This window comes from Rhamphochromis longiceps, linkage group LG2 (genome assembly GCF_057381845.1).
Source record: "Rhamphochromis longiceps isolate RC_006_pf linkage group LG2, R_longiceps_female_GT1.1, whole genome shotgun sequence".
Lineage (NCBI taxonomy): Eukaryota > Metazoa > Chordata > Actinopteri > Cichliformes > Cichlidae > Rhamphochromis > Rhamphochromis longiceps.
Genome location: NC_140558.1, coordinates 33,043,832 through 33,071,807, shown reverse-complemented (window position 1 = coordinate 33,071,807; position 27,976 = coordinate 33,043,832). Strand labels below are relative to the sequence as shown.

At 39.1% G+C, this 27,976-nt stretch overlaps 1 protein-coding gene across 6 annotated transcripts in view; it reads left to right on the top strand.

The window, feature by feature from the left end:
- The window catches only part of LOC146677576 (T-cell surface antigen CD2-like), a 27,060-nt gene extending 7,173 nt beyond the window's left edge, over positions 1-19,887 (top strand). Inside the window, exons 1-6 of one of the 6 annotated variants that reach the window (XM_085424123.1) lie at positions 16,844-16,892; positions 18,172-18,486; positions 18,654-18,899; positions 18,985-19,149; positions 19,282-19,398; positions 19,697-19,887. In XM_085424123.1, the coding sequence (XP_085280249.1) occupies positions 16,844-16,892; positions 18,172-18,486; positions 18,654-18,899; positions 18,985-19,149; positions 19,282-19,398; positions 19,697-19,887 (1,083 nt within the window). Of the gene's footprint in view, positions 1-1,958; positions 2,280-2,463; positions 2,722-2,803; positions 2,993-3,111; positions 3,229-3,658; positions 5,968-16,843; positions 16,893-18,171; positions 18,487-18,653; positions 18,911-18,984; positions 19,150-19,281; positions 19,399-19,696 lie in introns of those variants that run through there. The other 5 variants (XM_085424133.1, XM_085424129.1, XM_085424117.1 and 2 more) reach the window with 5 other exon arrangements.
- The last annotated feature ends 8,089 nt before the right edge of the window (positions 19,888-27,976 follow it).

Here is a 27,976-nt window from a genome sequence, read left to right as displayed (position 1 = left end):
TAGTACCAATGAGATGATATTGAGTACTGACAACTGCTTTAAGTAGTTTATACTAAGATACTGAAAGCAGATGTCAAATGTAATAGCAATTACTTCCTGTCTGGTCTAAATTTACGTGTTCTTGTCTGAAACTGATCACTAACAGGAAACATGCTCAGTGTAGGTTGTACAAGTTTACATCTGTGTTAAGTAGAGGAGTTTGTCTTAAAGCTGCCTTGTGATTACATAGAAAAATCCCCCCCCCCCCCCCCCCCCCCCCAATAAACAGCATACTATAACATTGGGGGGGTTGTTTTTGTTTGTTTGTTTTTTTGCACATGTACCAGCTGTGTTATCAAGTCCAGTATTGGAGCACATTTTCACATCATCCAATAAAACTATAATAAAACAAAAATGTAAGACTGTAACTCATCCTGTCCTGAATGGCACTGGGTGAAAGCCACCAAACATTCACCCAAAACATTACACAAAACTTTAAAAACTTACAGGAGTATAAAATGAACCCCATCAGTGATGTCTGCTTTTAGAAAATTGAATTCTTTAAATCAGATATAGCTTATTTTGCTATTACAACAGAGTATACAATGAAACACTTGCCATTGTACTGTCCACCCAGGTCATTGTAAAATAAAATAAATGGTCTTCTTTAAGTTTTTTTTCGCCTCTCATCCAAAATGTTCCTTCAGTTTTAGAACAGCTGGTGGAGACTCCAATATAATAAACCCCTGCTGGTGGCTATCCCAGCAAAGGTGGTCGTGAGGGTTGTTAGCCCACTACGGATCATGTCAGTCAAACAGAGTAATATACCTGAATGCAGTTTAATATGTTAATAGTGGGTTTCTCTAATATTGCGAGGCCTTCATCTTTGTGGAGGTGGCATATTTTGTGATTTTATGCTATAAAAATAAAAATGCACAGAACTGAATTATGACAGTACAGGAAGGTAAGTGTAAGAAATGCAACAAAGGTGTGAAAGTTTGTCAATGAAGTCTGAAGTAGCATTGTTATTATTCACCACCAGGGTGCCATCATTTGTAGAAAAGATTTTTTGAAAGTAGTGTTATTTCTAAAATGCTTAAGTTTTAAAATGAAACAATAAAAGGTCAAAATTAGCGTAGCTGCATTGTGTATTGTGTTAATGTTTTAGTGGAATATAAGAAAAAAGAAATAAAAACCTGATATTTAATTTTTGTAAACATTGACTGTTAAATATCCAAATTGAACTCTTGTCAAGCCGTTAAAGACTAATCTGACAGAGTTAATATTTCCAACAGTACAATTTCAAATTTTTTACATATTCTTCTGTAATCTGGAATCTTATGTAGAGGTTGAAAATGTATTATAATTATTATTAGTAGTAGTAGTTTTAGTATTAGTATTAGTGTTATTTGACTGTGAAGGGCAATGAAAAATCATTTATTTTATTAAATTTTGTCACCTAAACTTATTTCTGAAGTTGATCATTTCTTTTGATGAGTTTGAGGTTTAATAGCTGCTGACTGGATCAGCAGAGGCTGAATGGTGAGCATGCATAGATGCTGTAGATGGACTATTTATGTTTTTGTAGTCTCCCATGGTAGGCTGTTCAGCTCTCCTCACGGTGTTTCAACAATATGCTTTGAAGCTAGGTAGAAGCTGTACACCATACAGCCAAAAAACGAGTTTCATTATTCTTACTAAGAAGAAGCTCCAACTACTCTTCTTCTTTCAGCTTGGTCACCACAGCATCCATCTCACCCTATCCACAGCATCCTCTTCTGTCACACCTACCCTCTGCATGAATGTTCTCTGAGGTCTTCCTCTTTTCCTCCTGCATAAGGCTCTATATTTAAGACCCTTTGTCCATTAAAGCCACCATCTCTCCTCTGGCACTGAAACAGACAGAAGATAAGCAAAAAAGTACTATTTGAACACCTAAAATAATAATTTATGTTTTTTTACATTTGTTTTATTTGCAGGTGTGGAAACTCACTGTGATGGCAGACAGGATGGAGTTCAGTGTTATGGAGCTTTGGGAGGAACTGTGGACATCCAGCTGATGAACAGCACCTCAGAAATGTCGAGATACCAGTTGTTAAAGAATTCATTAAAAATACTAGATGTGAGAAATAATGAGGTGATTCCTAATATCACAGAAAGGAGCTCTGCCTTTAATTCCAGTTATAGAACATTTAGGATCAATAACCTGAGAAGAAATGACAGTGGTAATTATACCCTTCAAACCTTTGATTCAGATGGAAGAATATCAGACGTGTGGACTTTACAGTTGTTTATTCAAGGTAATGTTTTCCCTGTTGGAAAATGCTAACATTATAAGTTATAATTTCATCTATAAATTAAATTATAATTTTAATCTATAAAGCATATCTTATAAAATTTTGGATGCCTATATGTTATTCTTTATACTTTAGAATGATCAAGATTCTGATTTAACATATAAACTCATCTGTGTGTTTCTCTCAGCTCCTGTGTCCTCTGTCCTGCTGCTCTCTGAGTGTTTGTCCCAGAGAGAGATGAGGGTGTCCTGCTCATCTGAGGGAGGGGACAGTCCTCAGTACAGCTGGACTCTGGATGGACGCACACTGACAGATGCTCAGCTCCTTTCTGTAAATAATGAGACTAACATCATCACTCTGAAACAGCACGTCTCAGGACATCTGGTCTGCTCAGTCAGGAACAACGTCAGTGATGTCACCAAAGAAAAGAGGATATCTACCTGCGGTGAGTGAGAACACTGTGACAATGACAACTTTAATGATTCTGGTCATTCTGTTTTTCATCAAGTATATGTTTCTACCGATAGGCTTCATTTTCATTAACTGCACCTTAGTCAATGGGACACAGAAATCAGGGTGGGTGCGTGAAGACAATTACACTCTGTGTATTGAACCAACAACACAACCTACACGAGAACAAACAATAGAGTCTACACAAACCAGCATAGTGTCAAAGAAACACTCTACTAACAGCAGTGATGACCCATGGAACATTAGTAAGTGGAAAATAAAAACTCTGTAGATCTATGTGTGTAATTTTCCTCTTCCTTCTTGTCCTTTTCATTAAGAAAATACTGTATGTTTGCCAACTTGTGGTCTTGTTTGTTTTGAACAGGATATTTCCCACTGGTCGGTGTTGTTCTCTCAGCAGCTGTAATTTACTTAGTTGTGGGTGTAGCGCTCATCTGTGCTCAGAGGAAAACGCAAAACTACAGACCAACTAAACCAAAAAGTACAAAACTTATTTTTTCCTCAGTCACTTGCTCGGGTTAGTGTACCTTTTGGATTTTGTTTTGGTGTTAAATATACATCTTCATTTTACATTGTTTAATAACTGTTTTTGCTGTTTTAGGTTGAGTTTATTGATGCATTTGTTATATGTAAATGTAATTTTTGGCTGTTGCTGATCAGCTAACTTTAATACAATAACTACAAAGAAGGAGAAACAGCTCTCTCCAAAGATAAAACTACATTTCACTACTGGAACATTTTTGTGTGAACTTTGATCAGAGTCAGACAAACCATTTCACATCATCTCCAGTCTTTGTGCTAAAACAAAACAGCTGTTTCCACAGCAGACACAACAGTGAACATTTTTATTTCACTCCTATCAAAAAAGCAAAGAAGTTTCACAATTTCTCACATTTCTTGCTAATTTGCAGATGAAGAAGGTGAGCACGAAGTAACATATGCTAATCTAGAGGTCATGAAACAGCAGGAGAAGCGAGTGGAGCAAACAGCAGAGGTGGAGGCAGAGGTGGAGAATGGCCAAGTCCGGTTTTCAAAGCCGCCTCAGCACACTGAACCTACAGAAGACGACTGTTTGTATGCCAGAGTTCATAAAGTCAGGTGAATTAAGAGCTTCTATGCAAACTAACCACTGAAGAGCCACAGAGGGAGGACTTGTTGTCAAGATGTATGAATATCTCTCATTTATTGTGATTTTCAGTGTACAAGCTTTTCAACCACAGCTTTTATGAGTGGAGGTTTTTGTGTTCTTTTTTGTATCCTGTTAAAGATCTGAGATTTCCTCCTGTTATCATTTAAGTGAGTTTTTAACTTGTCTTGTTAGAAAAATAAGGCAACATTGAAAAACTGAATTTTTGGACAAATTTCACTGCAGCAACACAGAAAAAGAGAACATGGTGTTAAAAAAAATTCTTGAGAAACAATGGACAGTTAAAATTTATAGATTAAGCAATATCAAATTACTTCTTATAGACATAATACTATCAATACTGATCATTTTCTGGGAAGTTGTATTTTTAACATCTTGGCATCTTTTTTATACTAACAATTACCTAAGAGCTGCTTTAACACACATATCTGGAGTGCAAATTGTCAGTGTATTGACAATAAAGCAGCTCAGCCTCCTTCCAAACATACATAAACGCTACAGTTATGTTGAGACTGAAGACCAAAGACTAGACAAACACAAAGAAATCATCTGTGTGGAGAGAGAGCGGCTTATCTGCCTGTCATTAGAAGGTATTTGTGACAAATTAACATATTGGATAAAACTAATAAATTAATAACTCATTATTATTAATAGTAAATTAGCCTTTGAAGGTTCTCACTCATCCAGGTCATCGTAGTCTAAGGAGCTTGGAAAGAAAAGTGTCTGGACTTCTTTAAGTTGCTTAAAGACATTTCACCTCTCATCTGAGAAGCTTCTTCAGTTCTAAGGTCAAATGGTGGAGAGTCCCAGATATAAATCCAGTGGGAGTTTCCCCCCAAAGAGGAACAAAGGACCCCCTGATGATCCTCTACCTAATCACATGAGCCAAGGTGTGAAAACATGTGTGGGTCACAATGAGCCAGGGTTTCGGGTGAGCTCATTGTGAAACCTAGCCCCACCCTATCATGTGATTTCCTGAGGTCAGATGGCCCAGGGTGTGAGTGCATTAAGGCGTCTGGGAAGGGATCTCAAAACTGGATTATAGATGGCAGACAATTGGTGTCGTAAACCACCGCCTCTGTTCAAAGATTCTTTCCAAGCTCCCTAGACAAAGATAAATGTATATTTTACCCTTCCCTACCCTGTAGCAATGTATATTTTAACATATTTTTCATAGTGTCCATATATTCACAAACATTAATCATTGTTTATATCTGTTCCAGATATCCCAACCTGTTCCAATATAGATGACTCAGTTTGTTCTTTATTGTATTTTTAATTAGTTAAGCTAACAGTGTTGATGTAATGAAAGATTTGTTAGATGGTAGCTCTTATTTATGGCTTTTCTAAATGGCAGCAGGGAACTTCAGCAGCTTCTAACTTTTTCCTTAACCTCCTAGGACCTGGCGTCCACATATGTGGACATCACATTTTGGGTTATTTAGACATAAATACTCAATTGTACGAGGACATTATACTGCTACTGTTCTATCGAAATTTTAAACGAATATCCTTATATGTGGCTCTCATTTTTCTTAGAAACAAAATTTAGGTGAAAAAAAATCTGGTAATTCTTTGTTTTTACATTCATCAGGTCCCAATCAGCCCAAATATCAAAGAGAAATTAAAAATGCATGCAGTGGAAGAGTTCGAATCTTGGGAGGTTAAATATAAGTTATGGTTTAAAATTTGTACCCCCAAACGCTCAAAGCAGATGGCTGCCCCTGCCCGAGCCTGGTTCTGCTTGAGGTTTCTTCCTGTTAAATAGAAGTTTTTCCTTCCAAATGTCACCAAAGTGCTTGTTCATAGAGGGCTGTCTGATTGTTGAGGTTTTCTCTGTACATTATTGTATCCTCCAATAGGATGTAAAGCTCTTTTAGTTGTCTGTTTTTGGCACTTCATAAATAAAATTGAATTGAACGCTGAAAGGTCATATTTACATGTACAGAAAACTGAAGGGGAAGAAATTAAATAAAGATTCTTCATTTGTTTCAGTAAATATTAACTTTACTTATTTATTAATTGATTATTTGACTGAAGCTGTAACAATATTACTTATAGCAAAAATTTGTAATAAGCCCTTTGACAGATTAAATAGAGTTAGTCATTGATTCTTGTTAAGGCCTGTGATCTGCTCTCATACAAAATAAATGTATACATGTCCATTCCTTCATTGATTGTTGTTCTTCAGTCTGTGGAAAACATCATACATACATCATAGTTTGACTAGAATAAACTAGTTTTCTTGATATAACATTGTGACAACGGTAAAATGATGCCGGGGTTTCACTTCAACTCATACAGAACAATTCATACAACACCAGAAACTTTACACTAATCAAAATTTCTAAATTGTATTTACTTAGTATTCAATTGATAAGAAAATGTTACATACTGAACAGCAGTACTGTTGATGTTGGATCAGTGCAAGCTATCCACTATCTCCTTCCCTGACTAGGGGCATTTCAAGAGGAACAGTGCCATCTGGTGGCTTAAATAAAAATATTTCTCAAATATGGTATCCCAACATTTGTTTGCACATTTTAACAAATTGCTGCATGTATTTCCGATTTCTATTTCCAACACACAAATACACATTTCTGGATACATCTGTAAATACCATCATTTTTTCTATTGTAAAATTTAATAATGATGTAGTAACAATAATAATAATAATAATGTATACTTTATTGATCCCCGTGGGGAAATTCGTCTCTGCATTTAACCCATTCACTCAGTGAAGCAGCAATTTCTTTATCCTGTGTCAAAGTACGACACTGCTATAGGAGCCTGTTACTCAGAAAAACAAGATTAATATAATGATGCTCTTATTAGTCAAGTTTTTATGAATTCTCCTCTGACACTGATCTCTGACAGGACGGACTGCAGGCAGCTGTTGACTGGGTCACAAACACTGAAGAGAGAGGAGACATGAAAGCTGTGGTTGGACTGCTGGTGATGTTGGTAAGTTTCTTATGGTGAGCTGTTGACTTTTTTCATCTTTATTCACACGTTTTGCAGAAATCCGATCAAGTGCAGTCAATAAAAGTTTTACATTATTAGAGCAATATGTAAAGCATCCCGAATACAATAGTACTCAAAAAAAAGAAAAAGTATTTTTCACTATTCTTTTCCATATATTAAAAAATCAAATCAAATATTCTGGAATCATTTAGACTATTTCTGTTTCTGCTTCACAAAACCAAAATCCTGGCTGCACACTTTTTTGTTGTTTGTTTTTACTTGTGTCATGTAACTTTTTTAATTTATTAATTCTAAGATACTTTGGAGCAGTTGTCACATGTGATAATGATCACTTCCTGTCTAGTCTAAATTTACACGTTCTTTTCTGAAGCTCAACACTAACAGGAAACATGCTTAAAGTAGGTTGTACGAGTCTGAATCTGGCTGCTGAGCTGACACAGACATAGGATGCTATGTTTGGGCTGTCTGTTTCTTTTTCTTTTTTCTTTTTTTTTTCTTTTTTTTTTCTGCCTGTCCCATTTGGTTCTTTAGCCATCAGAATTGTTGTCTGAAGACCAACAAGGATACCCAATGGATTTACTTTGCCAAATGGATCATCGTGGCATTGCCGTATTGGTCCATTTGGTCGATCTTTGTTTTTATTATTTATTATATTTTATTTTCAGATGTTACAGACGGGACAGACATGAGTGAGGGATAGGAAAGGGAGAAAGAAAGAGGAAGGAAAAGAAAAACAGAAGGGGAGAGGGACAGTGAGAAAGGGGGGGAGAAAAAAAATAAAAATCTCCTGGATCACCTGTTGAGAGAAGAATAGAAAACAAGCAAAAAAAAAAACAAAAAACAAAAAAACAAAGCAACATACTAAACACAACACCATCGCATTAATCTAGCTAAGTGTAAACAGCAGTAAATACTAAATATTCAATGTTGTTGTGCAGCACGCAGGACAGATGTGCTTCGAAGTAGCAGCCAAGAAAGGTGTAATTTGGGTCTACGAGCAGTGAACACCCGTGTGCATACCTGTGTGGATCAGCGCGCTTGTATTCCAAAGGTTTCTCCATGTAACGATCTGCTAGGGAGTGTGGGGGGGCCACAGCCCCGTCCTCCAGGGTGTGAAGCAGGTATGGAGGAGATCAAAACTCCAGACATCCAGAGGCCCCCAGAACACAAGAGACCACGGAAGACCAACAGAGGGGCAGCCGCGCCACTGTTCCAGTAAGAGCTGAGGAGAGTCCCAGATGAGGGTTCACCCAGCAGCCGCGGAGCAGAAGCCAGGGGGAGTTGCAGTGACGCGCCCATGAGCTCCGCCGGCTGCCAGCTGTGCCTGAGTGACCGAGCCCCAGGCCGAGAGGCCGGGGGCACCCCACCTCCGAAGGGGCCCGAGCGAGCCCCAGCCTCCAGGCCCCGACAAGCGGCCGCCAAGGAGTGAGCCGGTGTGTACCTGGACACCCACCCCCAGACACAAAGAACCACCAACGCACCGACACCTGAGGGAGTCCGCCACCGGCAGGGGAAGTGGTGGTGGGTGGAGATAGGCCTCCAAACCTTGGAGGGCCTGAGGTGTCCCCAGAGAGGTGGCGTCTGATACCCAACCTGACATATTGACACAGACATACAGGCACACACAGACACAAACATCCATTCCCCCCCTCATGCTCTCATATGCACTCACTCCACACTCAACCAACGTGGAGACAGACATAAAGAGACGCTGTACACACGATCACACTCCCCAAGCGTACTCTACAAACCGGGTCTAGGTACCCTTGCCCCTGGAGGGGGGAACTGCACCCAGACCCAGGTGGTGTTACCCTTTTCCCTGCGGTGGGGAGAGGCAGACCGCCCCGACTCCGTAGCAGCAGGGAGGCCCCACACTCCAGACCGCAGTCGGACGGCCAACTCCTCCTAGCCCTCCCGCTCCAGCAGGCCGCAGAGAATGGGGGTGGGAGAAGACTCCAAACCTCCCTCCACCCGCTCATTGTAGTGTTGATGCATGTGTGTTCTAAGGTGCAATTAAAACCCAGGGGGGCATGGAGCTACCTGCCAAGGAGCAGCAGCTAAGCGCATAGTCCCTCCTGATAGCCCTCAATGTCTAAATGTATTTAAAATTGAGAGGTGGGCAACGACGCCAGGGGTGAGGTATACACCCTGATGGTAATTTGGACTCCGTGATTGTGCCCACCCCCAAGATCCTATATGTATGTGTAATGAGAGTGTGAATAATGTGAATGTCTAAGTTGTGGGATAAAATTGAGGCAGAGGCAGCCAGAAGGGGACAGAGGGGGGGGGTACCCTCCTCTGCACCCTGGTGACATACCCCTACTCCAAGACCCTGCATGTGTGGGTGGTTGTGGTGGAGTGGGAAGAGGGAGGCAGCTGGAGATGGGGAGGGAAGGAAGGGAGGGGCAGGTAACCCCTCCCTGGGGCCAGCTCCCCCGCTGACCCCAGTAGGCACTCCCACACTCCGCGACCCGCCAGGGGAAGGGGGCCCAGGCCCATCCAGACCGGGCCCCAGCGCAGCAGCGCCTCCCGGCCCCACAGAGCCCGGGACAGTCCACCCAACCCCACCACAGAGAAAACTGCACCCACCCCACCATCCACTCATCTTCCAGACTACATAAGACAGTAAACGCCCAGGCTGAGATCTTCCTCCACCTCTCCTGTATCTCCCCCTCCTGCAGAGAGAGTTCCTGAAGAGAGGAAAGCTCCTGCAAGATGTGACCATCTCCCCCACCAGTTGAAGAGCCCCCCAGGCGGCTCGACGCACCGGCGGCACCCTGCTCCAGGGCCGGGCCCCCATGCACCCACACGCCCACAACCCCGGCAACACACCAACCAGGACCCAAGCCCCCGAGGCCCGGCCCGGGCCCCAGCCCAGAGACGGAGCGCCCCCAGAACCTCACGCCCATCCCGGACCCACCCAGGGCCAGCCAGGCTACCAGGTCAGTAACCCACGTCCGTCAGCACAGACCCTCCCCTAGCCCCGCTGCACGCAGCCGCGAGGAAACAGTCACCTGAGAGCCAACAGAGCCCCCAACCGGACATGACCGCTACCCCGGGTTGAGCCCCCCAAGGAAGATGCCTCCGGGGAACCCCCCGACGCCCTAAGCCTGTCCCTACCCCCACACCAATCACAACAGTGAAGGCGGGACCAAACTATGACCCCCCACCCCCACTAGATGATGGAGCTGATAAAAGGAGCCCAGAGCAATTGATCTGATGTGGTGGCAGAGGCTGTATCAAGACTAATGTAATCTAATAGATAATTTCTATACTGGTTAGAATTAAGATTCTTTTTATTTTTCCAGTTCATGAGGACTGTTTTCTTGGCTATGCATAGGGCAGTGAAAATCATATGGGCTATATTCTTTTCTGAAGTGACATTATCTAAGCTGCCCAGTAAACACACTAAGGGGGAAGTTGGAATGTTACATTTCAGACACTTTGATAAGTCTTCACATATCTCGCGCCAAAACTTCTGAACTGGTGGAAAAAACCAAAGAGCGTGGATATAATTGTCTGGTGTATTGCCTTGACAGTGTGAGCAGTTGTTGGAAGATGTAAAGCCCATCTTGAACATCCGATGACCTGTATAGTGCACTCTATGTAGTATTTTGTATTGTATTAATTGCAGACTGGGATTTTTAATTAATTTAAAGGTTTTTAAGCAAATCTGAGACCAGAAGTTTTGGTCTAAGCTGACTGATAAATCTGCTTCCCACTTTGCAATAGGAAGGGATATTGATTCATCTAATTTAGAAAGTGTTCTGTATATTTTAGATAATAATTTGGGGGATTTAAGAGTAAGAAAATGTGTCGCACTTAGTGGTGTTTGTAATTCAACTTGACTGAGGTTAAATTTCTTTTTTACTATGGATTTAATTTGTTGATATTCTAAAAATCTTGTCTTGTTGATCCCATATTGTGCAACTAGTCTGTCAAATGGAATAAATTCTGTTCCCTCTAATATATGTTCTAAGTATTTAATTCCTTTACAACTCCATTCTGGGAAATTAATCATATTATTGTTTTGTAATATGTCAGGGTTATTCCAGATAGGTGTACGTTTGCATGGGATTAATGAAGACTCCGTTATTTTTAGAAACTCCCACCATGCTGTCAGAGAAAAGCTGATGTTGATACTTTTAAAGCATTCATGTCTTTTGATGTTTGAGCTAATAAATGGTAGGTCTGAAATCTCTAGATCCTTGCATAGTGCCTGTTCAACATCTAGCCAGGGCTCAACTAAGAAGGTATGTTTTAACCATTCTGAGATGAACTGAAGCCTGTTGGCTAAGAAGTATTGGTGAAAATTAGGCAGATCTAATCCTCCTCTATCCTTGGTTCTTTGTAGCGTTTTTAAGCTGATACGCGGGGGTTTATCTTTCCAAAGGAATTTGGAAATATATGAATCCAGAGATCTGAACCAATATTGTGATGGTTTGTTAGGGATCATCAAAAATAAGTAATTTATTTTTGGCAAGATCATCATTTTTATAGTGGCGACCCTTCCCATGAGTGATATGGGTAAAGATTTCCATCTAGTCAGATCGCCTTCTACTTTCTTTAGAAGTGGGATGTGGTTTAATTTAGTTAAGTCTGAAAGCTTAGGAGAGACATTAATACCTAAATATTTAATATTTCTGGATTGCAGTGGGGCAGAGGAAGAATTATGGAAGGAGCAGTTAATGGGGAGAACTGTAGATTTTGGCCAGTTAATTGAATAATCTGAAACTCTTGAAAACCAGTTTATTAGAGTAATTACCTCAGAGAGGTTGGTTTGTGTGTTTTGCAGAAAAAGCAACACATCATCCGCATAGAGACTGATTTTATGTTCTATGTTCTTACATTTTATGCCCTTAATTGTTGTAGCCTGTCTAAATGCTGCTGCTAGAGGTTCGATAAAAATTGCAAAAAGTGAAGGGGAGAGTGGGCATCCCTGTCTGGTGCCCCTCAGGAGACAGAAGCTGGAGGATGTCTGGTCATTTGTTCTGATACGAGCTGTTGGGGAATTGTATAATATTCTTATCCAGTTTATGAAAGAGTTTCCAAAACCAAATTTGTGTAAAGTTGCGAATAAAAATTTCCAGTTAACTCTGTCAAATGCTTTTTCTGCATCTAGAGATAATATTATGGTTTCGATGTTTTTATCGTATGAGTAGTCTATTAAATTAAGTAATCTACGAGTGTTTGTTGAGGAGTGCTGACCCTTTATGAAACCAGTTTGGTCAGGATGAATTAAGAGGGGGGTCATTTTCTCTAATCTCTTTGAGAGAGCTTTGCAGATTATTTTAAGGTCTACATTTAAAAGAGAAATTGGACGATAGCTTGAGGGAAATAAAGGGTCTTTGCCTGGTTTTAGCAGGAGACTAATGTTGGCAGAATTCATATTTGGTGGTAGTCTGCCATTTTCCTCGATTTCCTGCAACATGCCGTGGAATACTGGTGCCAAAATTGTCTAGAATTCTTTGTAGAATTCTGCAGGGAAGCCGTCTGGACCTGGAGCCTTATTATTGGGCATACTTATTAGGGCTTACTGGAGTTCACTTGGCGTCAGTGGCGAATCCAGTTCCATTGCTTGACTGTCTAGTAATTTTGGAAGAGTTACGTTGTCAAGAAACAGATCAATTTCATTTTTAGATGGGTTTATTTGTGGTGAGTATAAAGTTTCATAGAAATCCCTAAAAATGTTGTTTATTCTTCCAGGATCATATATTGTGTTCCCCGATAAATCTTTAGCAGCACATATAGTTGTTTTTTCTTTATTTATTTTTAGCTGGTTAGCTAGAAATCGACCTGATTTGTTACTGTGTTCAAAATTCTGCAAGTGTAGTCTTTGTATAAGGAATTTTGTTTTTTTATTAATAATTTCATTTAATTCTAGTTTTGTTTTGCATATTTTGTTCAATGTTTCCTGATCTTGGTCGCACGCGTAGGCTTCTTCTAGTGATTTGATGTTTTTTTCTAATTCCTGAGTATTTTTGTTTTCTTCTTTCTTTTTGTGTGATGAGAAAGAAATTATTTTACCTCTCATCACAGCTTTCCCTGCTTCCCACAGAACAGAAGCAGATATTCCGGGAGTGTCATTAAAGTCTAAATATGAAGTCCATTCCTTTTTAAAATATTTAATAAAGTCTTCATCTTTAAGTAGTGATATATTAAACCTCCAGTTTTTTCTTGGCGTAGTGTTATTCTTGTGCATTAGTGTTAAAGATACAGGAGCATGATCGCTGACAGCTATAGGATGAATCTCAGTGTCTGAAATGTCACTCAGCAGTGAGCTGCTGACCAAAAAATAATCCAGACGAGAGTAAGTGTGATGAACATGCGAGAAAAAAGTATATTCCTTACTGGTGGGGTGAAGAGAGCGCCATGCATCGCAAAGACCAAAGTCGCTCATATACTGTTTGATTATATTTGTGGACTGCCAATTACGCTGAGTTCCTGTTGTGTTGAGCCTATCCATGTCTTCATTTAGTCCAAGGTTGAGGTCACCGCCAAGAATGAGTGTGCAATCGAGGTGTTCAGAGAGTGCACTAAAAAATCCGTGGAAGAATGAGGGTTCATCAACATTTGGACCGTATATACTTACAATACATAGTTTTTTGTTCAATATTGATAGTTTAATAATTAGAAATCTACCCTCTGGATCTATAACTGTATCGAGTACTGTAAAATTAACATTTTTATGTATTAAAATTGCTACTCCCCGTTGTCTAGAATTATAACAGGCTGCAAACACGTTAGGAAACTCAGGTGTTTTAAGTTCGTTTAAACCTGTGACAGGTTTATGAGTTTCTTGTAATAAAACAACATCTGCCTGTAGTTTTTTAAGCTGGTTAAATATCTTTAACCTCTTTCCTCTGGTGCCAGCTCCATTTACATTCCATGTGACAAACCTCAGCATGCCCATAATTGTGTGTGTATGTCTAATGATGTACGCTGGGTGTTTCGTTTAGACAGGTGGAGAGAATGTGGAAACATCCCTTGTTTGTAAATAGAAAGAGAAAAAAAAGGTGTGGTGAGAGGCTCCATAAGTCTGACTATGTGTGTGAATATTCACTAATATGAACAAGCGTGGCTTGCTTATGTGTCCTGCAAGTCTGTGCGTGCTGTGAGGCTGTTGTGAATGTGCTGCCGTTGAGCTGATGTGTTTGCGTGATCGTGTTGTGAAAATATGGAGAAATAGAGGGTGTTGTTTGTAGGTGAGTGGGGAAGTAGGTGATCACAGCAGTGAAAGACAAGAGAAAGAAAGAAACCACATGAACTGTGAGCAACAACAACAAATAAGAAACGAAACGGAAACATTCCAATTAAAGCAATGACGGAGGGTGACGGTGTTATATCTGCTATGACATCATATTGATATTACTAGGTTAAACCCATGTTAAAAGAGAAAGTGTGAATGAATAAGAAAAGAGCGTAGCGGGTTCTTATCTGGAGTGCAGTCAATATAACCACGGTGTGGTGCCGGGGTCGCGGTAGAACTGTCCGTCCACGTAGAGCCGGTCCACGGCGATGACAGCACGGGAGCCTTTCTGGATGAAGCTATGTCGAACTGGGAACAGGACCATGCGTCGTTCCAGGATCTCTTTGGGGAACTGGTCGTTCACGCTGAAGTCCGTTCCTTTCAGCTCTCTGCCGCGACTCTTCACCTGTTCCTTCTGTTTGAATTGACCGAATTTGGCCACAATAGGCCGTGGTCTCCCGGTCCGCGACCTCACGCCCCCCAAGCGATGTACTCTATCGAAGTTGATGTTCTTTACGGTGTCCTCCGGCAGCTTCAGGTGGATTTTAATGAAGCTTTTCACCGTTGCCTCTGCGTCCTCTCCGGCAGTTTCTGGAATACCAGAAAACACAAGATTATCTCTCATGCTACGGGCTTGTAGATCGATAACGGACTCTTTTATTTTTTTATTTTCAATGTTTAGCTGGGTCACGTTATCGGTGAGAGATTTGACCGACTCCCGTAGCGTGGCATTTACAGCGGCAAGCGTTTCCACCTGCTGCTGGCTGAATTCCAGGGATTCTCTCAGAGATTTAAATTCCCGGTGTAAAATCTCCACCAGGGACAGCCTCGCATCGAAACTGGACAATCGCTTGTCGATTGACTCCAGGATGTCTGCGATGTCTTTGCCGGCAGGCGATGTTGTACCGGGGGAGTCTGCCGGGCGACATCTCTTCGATGACGGCGTCTCAATTTTGGCCGGGGAAGATGCACTCTGGGCCTTCTTCATTACTAAATCTTGAAAACAGCGGTCGATGTAATCTTGGAGAGCGTCTAAACTCTCCCCGTTGTCCTCCAGGGTGTTAGAGATGATAAAACAGATGTTGTTAGTTATATGACAATTGATTAGTATATTTGGTAATACTGAAGCTTGAAAAACCTTTGATAAACTCTATGCTACCATTTGCTTTTTCTCCGCCAAAATCTCCGGCGTCTGACGTCACCTACAACATGGGTCGCTTACCTTGTCCGTCTACTTACCTCACAGATCAATATTTTCAACAAGGCTGTCTGTTTCTGACTCATGCACATGCTGTGGTATCAAGTTTCTGAATACATTTTGAAATGATCCTTTACACAATAAAGCTAATAAACAGAACTTTACGACTGTAACTTGTCACAGTACTGGGTGTGGAGACCCAGTATTTGTGTTTTTGATTTAAGTTATATTCTTTGAATGATTGTTTTCTGTCTGTATTATATTTATAGTTCCTGGTTTCTAGGTTTTCTGTTCTGTTCCTGTGCCTCCCCTGCGTTCTTGGTATCATGTTTCTAGTAAAAGTTTAGTTCTGTATTTTTGTTTTTCCTATTTGTCTCCGTGTGTTGTATGCTTGAAAAATACGAGTGCTCTTTGTGAGCTTGTTCCCAGTTTGTAAGCAGCACTCTCTGTCATTAAGGGAGAGGATTGCTTAAAGGTCATAATGTGACTGATGCAAGACAGATCCTTTATTTAGCAAAATTGGTGTTAATAGTCAATTGTTATTACGACAAACACACACACACACACACATTAAAAAGACAAACAAAAAAATGTATGAAGAAAAGGGCACTTGGGGCACTGACGAGCAAAGGGGCAGGTGCCACTGACAAAACTGTTGTCCAAAACTGTATCATGGATATTTCTGACTTTATAAAAATCTAAATTACGGCGACTACACACTTCAAACGTATGCGTCCATTCTTGTCCACAGTCTTGTTACCTCCTGTACTGACTATTGTAATTCTCTCTTGCATGGTCTCCCCCAAAAATCCCTCCATAAGCTTCAACTGGTTCAAATCTCTGCTGCCCGCATTATTACCAGAACCCCCTCCTACCAGCACATCACCCCTGTTCTCCAGGAACTTCACTGGCTCCCTGTGAAATTCCAGATTAAATACAAACTTCTACTGCTCACCTTCAGAGCTTTCAGTTGCTCTGATCCCAGGCTGTGGAACTCTCTACCCCCAGATATAAGAAACATTGGTTCTCTCCCCCAGTTTAAAACTCAACTCAAAATCCATCTATTCAAATCTGCATATTCACTGTGAACCTATTGTTTGTTTATCTTACGTTGCGCTTTAGTTTTCTTATTGTTCCTTGTTGTCATTGTTCTATTATGTGTTTTATTCTATTGTCAAGTGTCCTTGGGTGTCTTGAAATGTGCTTTCAAATAAAATCTATCAATATTATTATTATCATCATATGCAGAAGAAATGTGGCCGTGGTTATAAATTTTTACCGTGCAACGATTAGCTCTGTGTTTGACTACTTATAAGGATTGTTTCCTTTTTTCAGCTCAGAAATGTCCAGTCGTGGGATGTTGAAAGCAGAAGAAAAATAAGACCTCCTTAGTTACACCTCAGAGGAAAAAAAAAAAAAAAGATGACTATAACAATGTTCTTATAGGTCAAAGCTTTCAACAGGATACATTGCAGGCTGTTTCTATCTGGGTCACACACACTGAACAGAGACGAGACATGAAAGCTGCGGTGGGACTGCTGGTGCTGCTGGTCGGAGTTTCATATAGTGAGCTTTTTTCATGTATTTCTACTAGCACTTTATTTTAAAAGACACTTAATAAAAGCTTTACATTATGCATTATTATGAGAGATAATTAAAAAGGATTTGAGCACTAAAGTACTAAAAAGCGTTTCCATATTCAGTAACAAATATATAAAGTCTGCACATCTCATACATCCATCTATTGGTGGGGTACATCCTGGACAGGTTGTGCATACGTTTTAGAATCTAATACTCTGGAATTATTTAGACTATTTCTATTTATTTCTGCTATACAAAACCAACTTCCTGTTTGCACACTTTTTTTTGTTTGTTTTCATGGTATGTGTCTCATATCACATTTCGATCCATTTTCATTTTTACTCGTTAAAATGTTTTTCATTTCAACTGTCTTAACATAGAATGAGTGTAAACAACTTGCAAATGGTTATTTCTTGTGCCATGATTTCAGAGTTGAGATGTAAAGCAATCTGTTATTTACTTAAAAATTCATGTTAATTATCCAATGTGAATATAACGCATATTGAATGTGAACAATTTTACTTTTTAAATAATTTGAAGAAGATAAAACAGTGACTTGAATGTAGAACAGGAATCAGTCAGATGATATTAAGTTGGACGAGGAGATTTTAGTATGAATAACTTGATATTGTCTCCTGGCAAGTGCTTTAAGTAGTTAATACTAAGATACTGAAAGCAAATGTAAGATGTGATACTAATCTCTTCCTGCCTGGTCTATATTTACATGTTCTTATCTGGAAATGATCACTAACAGGAAATAGCTGTATGTAGGTTGTACAAGTTTGCATCTGTGTTAAGTAGAGAAGTTTGTCTGAAAGCTGCCTGCTGAGTCAATACATGACCTCTCTGTTCCTCTCGGAATAGAGAGGAACAGGGAACATTTTCACATCATCCTAAATGCACAGAACTGAATTACGACAGTACAAAACTTCAAGTTTAAGAAAGGCAACAATGAAGTCTGAAGCAGTATTGTTATAATACTTAGTCTTGTATAACGCCAAGCACAACAAAATCCATGTGTAAGGCACTGAGTTTTAAGTGTTCCTAGAGTTAATCCACCCAGTGCTCAGGTTGGTCTGCCTAGTCTTTGAGTCCTGGTGGTGTTTTGACCCTCTTTTGTTTCCACTTCTGATCTTTAGCTTTCCGTAAAGAGAAAGAGAAAGGAGGGCACACAGCAAAGCCCTCTATGCTAGAATTCAGGCCACTGCATTAGGCAATCTGGGGATAAACTAACACCTATGACAGCTTTATTTTTTTTTTGCAGGTGTGAAAACTTACTGTGATGGCAGACAGGATGGAGCTCAGTGTTATGGAGCTTTGAGAGGAAGTGTGGATATCCAACTAATGAAAAGCACCTCAGAAATACCTAGATACCAATTATTAAAGAATTCTTTAAAAATATTAGATGTGAAAAATAATCAGGTTAATATGATAGGAAACAGGTCTACCATTATTCCCAGTAATGGAACATTTAGGCTCAATAACCTGAGCAGCAATGACAGTGGTAATTATAGCCTTAAGACCTTTGATTCAGATGGAAAATCATCAGGCCAGCGGACTTTACAGTTGTTTATTCAAGGTATTTTTTTCTCTGTTCATAACAGATGAATAGATATCAATGTAACATTGTAATATGCAAAAAAAAAAAAAGTCAAGACACATGTATTTTGTGCTTTTCATTTGAGACTTAAAAGAAGGTCGAAGATTCTGATTTAACATCTAAACTCATCTGTGTGTTTCTCTCAGCTCCTGTGTCCTCTGTCCTGCTGGTCTCTGAGTGTCTGTCCCAGGGAGAGATGAAGGTGTCCTGCTCCTCTGAGGGAGGGGACAGTCCTCAGTACAGCTGGACTCTGGATGGACGCACACTGACAGATGCTGAGCTTCTTTCTGTAAATAATGAGAGTAACATCATCACTCTGAAACAGCACGTCTCAGGACGTCTTGCCTGCTCAGTCAGAAACAACGTCTCCAAAGAGGAGAGAATATCTACCTGTTGTGAGTGAGAACATTCTGATAATAACATGTATCATCATTTTGGTTGCTTTGTCTTACATAAATAATCTGTTTTTGCTCATAGGCTGCATTTTCATTAACTGCACTTCAGTCAATGGGTCACAGATATCACGGTGGGTGTATAAAGCCAATAACACCCTGTGTATTAAAACAACAACAGATCATACACAAACTGGCATCGTGTCAAAAGAAAACTCCACTAACAGCAGTGATGATCCATGGTACATTAGTAAGTGGAAAATAAAAACCTGTAGTTCAATGTGTGTAATTTTCCTCTTCCTTCTTGTTCTTTTCTATAAAAACATGTTGTGTGTTTGCTGACTCAAACATCTGTGTTTGTGGCTTTCTTTGTTTTGAACAGGATATTTCCCAATGGTTAGTATTGTTCTCTCAGCAGCTGTAATTTACTTAGTTGTGGGTGTAGCACTCATCTGTGCTCAGAGGAAAAAGCAAAACAACAGACCAACAAAACAAAAAGGTACAAAAACTTGATTATCCCTGATCAGCTCACTTTAATACAATAACTGGAAAGAAGGAGAAACAGCTCCCCCCAACAATAAAACTACATTTCACTATTGAAACATTTTTTAAATCTTTTTGTTTGTGTGAACTTTGATCAGAGTCAGACAAATCATTTCACATCGTCTCCAGTCTTTGTGCTAAAACGAAACAGCTGTTTCCACAGCAGACATGACAGTGAATATTTTTATTTCACTCCTATCAAAAAAAAAAGCAAAGAAGTCTCACAATTTCTCACATTTCTTGCTAATTTGCAGATGAAGAAGGTGAGCACGAAGTAACATATGCTAATCTAGGGGTCATGAAACAGCAGGAGAAGCGAGTGGAGCAAACAGGACAGGTGGAAGCAGAGGTGGAGTATGGCCAAGTCCACTTTTCAAAGCCGCTTCAGCACACTGAACCTACAGAAGATGATTGCTTGTATGCCAGAGTTCATAAAGTCAGGTGAATTAAGAGCTTCTATGCAGAATAACCACTGAAGAGCCACAGAGGGAGGACTTGTTGTCAAGATGTGTGAATGTCTCTCATTTATTGTGATTTTCAGTGTATGAGCTTTTCACATCAAAGCTCATGCATATTGATTTTCTTCACTTTCACTGCACTTGTTGTTCATAAGGTGGCTCTCAATTACAAGCACCATGAGTTTATTATTTTATTTTTCATTTGTATTCTGTTAAAGATCTGAGATTTCCTCCTGTCATCATGTCAGCGTGACAAGTTTTTCACTTATCTCGTTAAAAGAATAAGGTAAAATTGAAAAACAGAATTGTTTGACAAATTTCACTGCAGCAACACTTTACAGTGATACAAATTTACATATTGAATAAAAACAATAATTTAATAACTCATTATTGTTAATAAATTATAATAATAATACATGTACTAAGTCAGACCTTCCCAAAGTGTGGGGCCCGCCCCCTAGGGGGGGCGCAGAGCCATCGCAGGGGGTGCTCGGTATGAAAAGGGAAAAAAAAAAAAAAAAACAATGCTTGGACACTGCTAGCACGGGGCTCCTACACAAACGCAAAGCAGGAGATGAAGCATCGCTGAATATGTTTCCAAACCAACCTTATTCTAAGACAAACACTAGAAAATATGGTGAAGCATATCTTCCCTTTGGTTTCACCTGCACAAGTGCCAAGGTAGGTCTCCCCTGCTTAATTGGTCTTTCCTTTGTCGGGAGCACCGTTGGGCTCTTCAAATTATGGACAAACAGTATCCCACATTCTTGATTTTTAGTTCACAAACACTTGTTGTAATGACTAACTACTCCTGACATTTTGGAGATGTTAGCTCTTTATACAGTAAAGTTACAGTGGGATACAAATAACATCAGGCTGACATTGCCACGATTTGTTCCCCCTGTCTAAATCACGGACAAACAGGATCCCACAGCTGTTTATGTTTTTAAACCCATTTTGCACAGAGAGGCATTTTTTTTAAAAATGTATTGATAGCAATTTTGAATATTATTACACAGGAAAAAAACAACTACACGTAAAATAATTACACCGTGACGCCTCTGCCTTTCTAAATAGTGGGACAGTAACTGCGTGTTTATATGTAAGCGTGTAAAAACTGAAGATAGAGACAAAATACTGTTAATCTGACTATCTGCCATTCTGCAATTCATCTCATGTAAACAATAACGTGGTGCATAGCGTGACGTGAAAAAAGCACATACCTTTGACGTTGCCTGATGAACTCTGTATTCCTTGTCCACACATAAACGCAAAAAAGGAGTTTTAAAAAATCTCAGTTTTCGGTGATTCCAAACGCCGTTTATGTGTGGACGAAACAGCTGCGTTTTCCAAAAATACCCGTATAGGTGTGGACGTAGCGTAAAAAAGTTAGCAGTTTATTTTCTTACTACCTGTAATTGATTGCAAATTACTTGTATTTGCTTAATTGCTTACTAAATGGTTGAGGTGTGAAATAAACACTGTACTAAGTATGTTTGGCTTCACCCTTTAGCTTTGTATTTAGAATGTAATTTTTTTAGTGTCCATAGATATTTACAAATTCACAAAATCTGTCCCAAATATCACAACCTGTTCCAGTATAGATGACTCAGTTTGTTCTTTATTGTATTTTTATTTAGTTAAGCTAACAGTGTCAATTTAATTGTGTCTTTTCTTAGTGTCTGCTTCTCACTTTTCCTTTAAATACAAGTTGTGGTTTAAAATTGGTATTCCGGTGTTTATACACCACTTTGTATTTAATGGCCATTTTCATAAATCTCTTGCTCTTAGCATCTATTTGGACCTGTCTTCCTCCTCTCACCCCCAACACTCACAGCAGATTGCTGCTCCACCCCTTAACTTATTTTCTAATTCAGTCTTTTAATCAAAATGTTTCTGCAGGTTTAACAGTATTGCTTATAGCATATAGTTAGTCACTGATTCTTATGAAGACCTGTATGCGAATTGCTCTCTCATAAAAAATAAATGTACATATGTTCATTCCTGTATTGATTGTTTTTCTTAAAGTTCATGATGATATGCAAATTTTGGAAAAAGAATTCTGAATATTCTAAACTTAGCTTTAAAATATAAATATTCTAACTCTCAAAAGCACATGACAAACCAACTGACACACCTGAGTCACTCACTTTCTTTATTCTACTCACGAGCGACTCAATCACACTGACTCTTTTTTACTAATCACTGTGCAACTGCTGTAAATTCACAGTAATTGCCATCTCCTTACAAATGTTTATTAAATTCACCACACCACACGACTGACGGACTGTGTTCAGGTAACCTGTCAGCAACATGTCACAGATGACATATTTAGTGTTTATTTGCTGGTTTGTCGGTAGCAGCTCCTGAAAAGCAAGTCACATATCTGTTCGACCAACGCCAGTTGATCTGCGACGCCAGTTAATCTGGAACACCGGGCCGGACTAAAGCTGCTGCTCTTGGTGGACGTGCATGGTGGAGACGAGGAAGCCCTGAATAAGCAGGTGTAGCACGCCAAATAGCCAAGGGAGTCCAGAGATCATCCTCTGTAACCGGAGGGCTAACTCCTCCTGGTATTCCTTACTAGATACACAGAGGGAGACACAGGAGCAAAGACACGGGGAAATCTAACAACCAAAAGCTAAACATAAGAACCAAGGGACTATTGACTAACCTTTAAACTAACAAGGTGGACTCAAACCATAATTCAAAATGGAAAAAAAAACACAAGAAACTGAAACTGCTGGGCCATAAGACCCATCATCGTAACACAGACTGCACCTCATCCAAGCATACTAGGACTAACACTGCTAACAAATGCCTGATGTTTAAGGGGGAAAATGCCTAATAACTTATCGTGTCTGTTTGTCTCCCAATTCCCATTAGTCTTTGAGCCAGGAATCATATTTCCGTACATCACAAATGAACAGTGGAGGGTAACATAATAAACAAACAGGAGGATTTTTCTTACAAAAACACACTTGTTTGAAATTGAATGATATGACACTGTGATGAGGTCTAGTGCTGAAGATAATACATTTCTTACCAGTGTGACATTCTCAGACCCAAAGTCAGAGCTGAAAACAGGCATCAAAGCTAATAATGGCCAACAATGGAGCAGTGTTATTATTATTTACCACTAGAGGGTGCCATTATATTTGGAAAAGAAATTGTGGTAGTTGTGATATGCCTTCAATGTTCAGCTTTGCAAAATGAAATGATAAAGCTGAAAATCAGCTTATTATTAATTTGATGATTGTAGTGTATTATTGAGCATAATGGTGGGCTGTAGCTCAGGAGGTAGAGCAGGTCATCTACTGATTGGAAGGTTGGGGGTTCGAGTTTTGGCTCCCCCAGTCTGCACGCTTACCCCAAGTTGCAATGCATCTATTGGAGTATGACTGTGTGTGAATGTTAGTTAGAAAGAACTTAAAAGTGCTGGTGTGATCTAGAAAACCTGTTTATAAGAATCAGTCCATTTAACATGTTATAAGACATTATCGTGAATAAAACGATTTTTCCCGCCAGCAACAACACTAGACATTCACCCTCATCTGTGAATTTTTTTTAACAATTTACAGATGAGGGTGTCCTGCTCCTCTGAGGGAGGGGACAGTCCTCAGTACAGCTGGACTCCGGATGGACGAACACTGACAGATGGTGAGCTCCTTTCTGGAAATAATGAGAGTAACGTAATCACTCTGAAACAGCACGTCTCAGGACATCTTGCCTGCTCAGTAAACAGCAACATCAATATGTGTGTCTCCAAAGAGGAGAGGATATCTATCTCCCTGTGACGAGTGAGAACAACAAAAAAAGCTGATAATCAGAGCTTTGATAATTATTGCGACTTAAAAAAAAACTTCAATTATTATTGAAGCGTATGACTTGCAGATACTGTTAAATGACTAGCTGATACAACAATGAATTTTGTTTCTTATCTAACTTGAATCTAACTTCCTTGCTAATAACCATTTAAAAGTCATCTTTAGTTTAGTTTAATTTAGTTGCCTTAATGTGTCATTTTCTTAAGTTAATAAGCCACCGTCACAATCAACCATGGGGTTCAATGAAGTTTGACATTACAGGCTTGTAACTATCAATCAAAGTGAAACCCTGCCTGTGACAGACCTAACATGACCTTTCATTTCTGCGTCACTGAATCGTTCACTCCTGGCTCAAATGTGCTGAAGCTCAGGAGTAATATAATTGAAAAGGAACAGCAACACCACCTGGTGGTTTACACCCCAGAAAATATTAGCCAATAACAACCCTTAATTATACTGGAAAATGACTGTGAGGCACAAAAACTCATTGCTGACAAAGTCAAGATCTGAAATCAAGTTAATTCCAATATTAGATCAAATAGTGGAATAGATCAAATAACAGGGCTGGACCCACTAGGGAAAGAAAAACAGGTTCAGAAGCAAAATTAAATTACAGTAAATGACAATAATTACAGTTAGTTTTACAAAAGCCTTAATAAGAAACCTAAACCAAAAACACTAAAAGCAGCAGCTTAACTTGATATAAAAATCAAACTAAAGGAATTAGCTGGAGGCCACTTGTGAACACTGTTTTCACTGAAGAAAGGCCAGAGGTGCTACAAACACGATACTTCACTGAATGTGGAAAAAAACAGATAAATATAGAAATAAATACTTCTTCTTTAAAAATAATATGGTGCAGGTATTGAACTATATTTCTAGCTCTGTTAAAGTGTAACCAGATATGAGAAATATAATAATATAATAAAATAATACTCCCTAACGTTTTATAGTCTTACTTTGGAAGGGAAAGAAAAATCTCTGGTTAAATATTAGCTACATTATGCTATATTACCTTTGTTTAAACACCCAACTTAAAGCTTTATTAACATTTCTCTCTTTATTTTTGAAGCAATATGTCTCCGTTTATCTAAGTTGGCTTTTGCTGACACTTTGCTCACAGACACATTGGCAACTTCTGCTGAGAAGTAAGCAACATGTCTTCAGATGGGGAAGCGTGAAGTTTCCATCTACTGGTTTACAGAGGTGTTACTGTTGCATATGCATGCTTCTGTATTTAGTGAAACTGTTAAAAACATACAAATATTTAATGAATGCTTGCAGAAGCAAAACAACGCAAAAGTTACATTCACAGCATTATGTTTCTTTAAATGATAAGTTTCCAGTGTTGGGTGACATAATGTCATCTAAAATCACAAACAACAGGACAGAAGAGGATCATTAGATGAAACCTACGAGGTTCAGAAGTGTGAATGTACACATTTTATCACCATGTGTACTTCTGCCATGCTGTTAATGCTTAAATGACAAAATGTTAAAAGCACCATTTTCACAAACAAAACATTAAAAAAATTCCCCAGAGTGATCACACAATCCATGATTACTTGTATGACAACCACTGCAAAGCCCAAATACAATTTAATATGACCAGCTGCTACTGGTAGGTTTACCTTATAGTGTGAGGCCTTTGGTGCTGAAGTCCTTTGAGATGGCATATTTTGTGATTGGGTGCTCTCATTCTTTCCATCTCTCTGTCTGTTTTCCTGATGAACTCCTTCTTTTCCTGCCTTCACCAACATCTACCACGGCCCTGCATGTATGAATATTGGTTGTGAGCTGCTGCTAAAGCTAACCTCTGTCTCAGCTATTTTAAAGTTAACTACAGTGTTTTCATGCTGAACTGGCTGAACATACAGTGACAATGTGCATAAAAGCTGGGATTTGATTTTAATGTTTTCCCCTGTCCCACCTGTTCAGTTCATTTGAGGGGAAGGGCACACTAGTGTACGGACCAGTGTTAAGCCGACTGTGTTACAGTTACAGTTATGAGATTTATCACAGTTATGTTATGTTGGTCTTGTTATTGTTAGTTCATGATGTGGACTCCAGTGTGTTCTTGTCTCCTTGTCTGAGGGTTCCTGCTGAGTGTGGCTAGCAATGAGCCTCCATGACTCCATGTCGGTATTAATGCTAATAATACTGAACACAGACGTTACAAAAAAGTGTGGAAGCTCTATCTTATGTTTTTTTTTTAATCCCACATGATAACTGACTTTGGAAGAAACTATCCTCAGACGTGTGGGTAGAAAGGGGGCAGGTAAAATACACACTACTGTATGCTGCCAATGATATCATTTTATTATGATAAATACATTTTTAATAGATGTATTGATAGTATATGGTTTCAAGATCTATCATTTAAGAGAATGCCAGCTCAGCATGGGTGTCTGAGGAATTTATGCTATGAGTCTCAAACGCTCTTTTACTAGAAATAAGGAATGTTTCTCTCTTTTCCTCTCAGTCAGTCACACATGAATTCTCCCTTTCTTGAAGACTAAAAGAGGCTCAATAAGCAGAGATCACTTGAAAGAATTTAACATGATTTATTGAGAGAGAGAGATAATTAATCTACTTGGTGGTGAGTCTAGATGTTAGTAGTAGTGATGAAGAGAACAGAAAAGCAGCCAGGAACCAGGCAGATTACTGATTACAGATCTTCCTTACTGAACTTATGGATAAGCTTCATAATAAAAGCTGTGTCTATTCCTTTCATGCACTCAGCAAATACAGTTCAGGACGACTTCAATAAAACCCGACAGCAACATTTTCACCTGTTGTCTGAGGCTGATCTATAACAGGACACACTGCAATATGTTCAGAGCAGCACACACATATATATTCAAATTTAAATTTTCTGTCTTTTACGTAATTTTATATTTTCTTTAGGATTTTGCTGCAAATAACAAAAGTGTGAAAACATTTTTTTTACAGTACCTGGGAGAATGAAGAGACACGTTTTTCTTTTTTTAAAAAACAATTTACAGGCTACATGTAGCATTTAAAATTACTGTTTTAAGTATCATAGTTGCCCATTACGAAGTAAGAAGAACAAGTACCATGCACAACAGTGAACTCAGAAGAATTTTTCGCTTCAGAAATGTTATTATGTTCTTCTTGAAAACACATCTCTGTGAAAAAAAAGCCTTAAATGTATTTTTGTCACAGATCTGTATAATCTGTGACTGCACAACAATGTATGGGGGGTTTTTTTTTTCATAGTTTGGATTCAAAGAGGCAAAGTAGCAACAAAACCATTGTTTTTGTTTTTGTAAATGTTGCCACAGTCATTCTTGTGGGACAAAACACTCAAAATTCTAAAAGTTTTGCTTATTTATTTTTGTTTATTTGCAGGTGTGGAAACTCACTGTGATGGCAGACAGGATGGAGCTCGGAGTTATGGAGCTTTGGGAGGAACTGTGGACATCCAGCTGATGGACAGCACTGCAGAAATATCTAGATACCAACTTTTGAAGAATTCATCACCAATACTATTTGTCAGAAATAATGTTATTTCTAAAAACGTAAAACACATATTTATGCTTTTTTCCTGTAATAGAACACTTAGGATCAAACAGGACAGACAGTGGTAATTATACCCTTCAAACCTTTGATTCAGATAGAAAGTCATCAGGCGAGCAGATTTTACAGTTGTTTATTCAAGGTATTTTTTCCTTTTTGAAATAGAAACATTGTTTTGATAACCTTATTAATATAGCACAAAATACACAAGATAAACATATTTTTTGCTTTTCCTGTTCTTCATTAGAGACTCTAAACAATGAAAAAGATTTAAATTTCAGATCTAAACTCATCTGTGTGTGTTTCTCTCAGCTCCTGTGTCCTCTGTCCTGCTGGACTCTGAGTGTCTGTCCCAGGGAGAGAGGAGGGTGTTCTCTCAGCACTGGTATTTTTCATTGTTGTGGGTGCATCAGTCATCTTTGCTCAGTGGAAAAAGCCAAACAACAAACCAACTAAAGAAAAAGGTACAAAACTAAATTTTTGCTAACTCAGTTTGCATATTTTTCTTTTTTGCAGGTTTTTTTTGTTTGTTTGGTTTTTTTGCTGTTGAGCAAAGTTTATTGATCACTGTGTCTCATGTGAGTGATATTTGCAAGTATCACTATTCCTCATAGCTTAAACTAGAAATGTGAGGAAACACGTCTGCCCAAAAGTAACAATATTACACTTCACCAACGGAAACTTTTAAAAGTGAACATTTTTTTTAAAT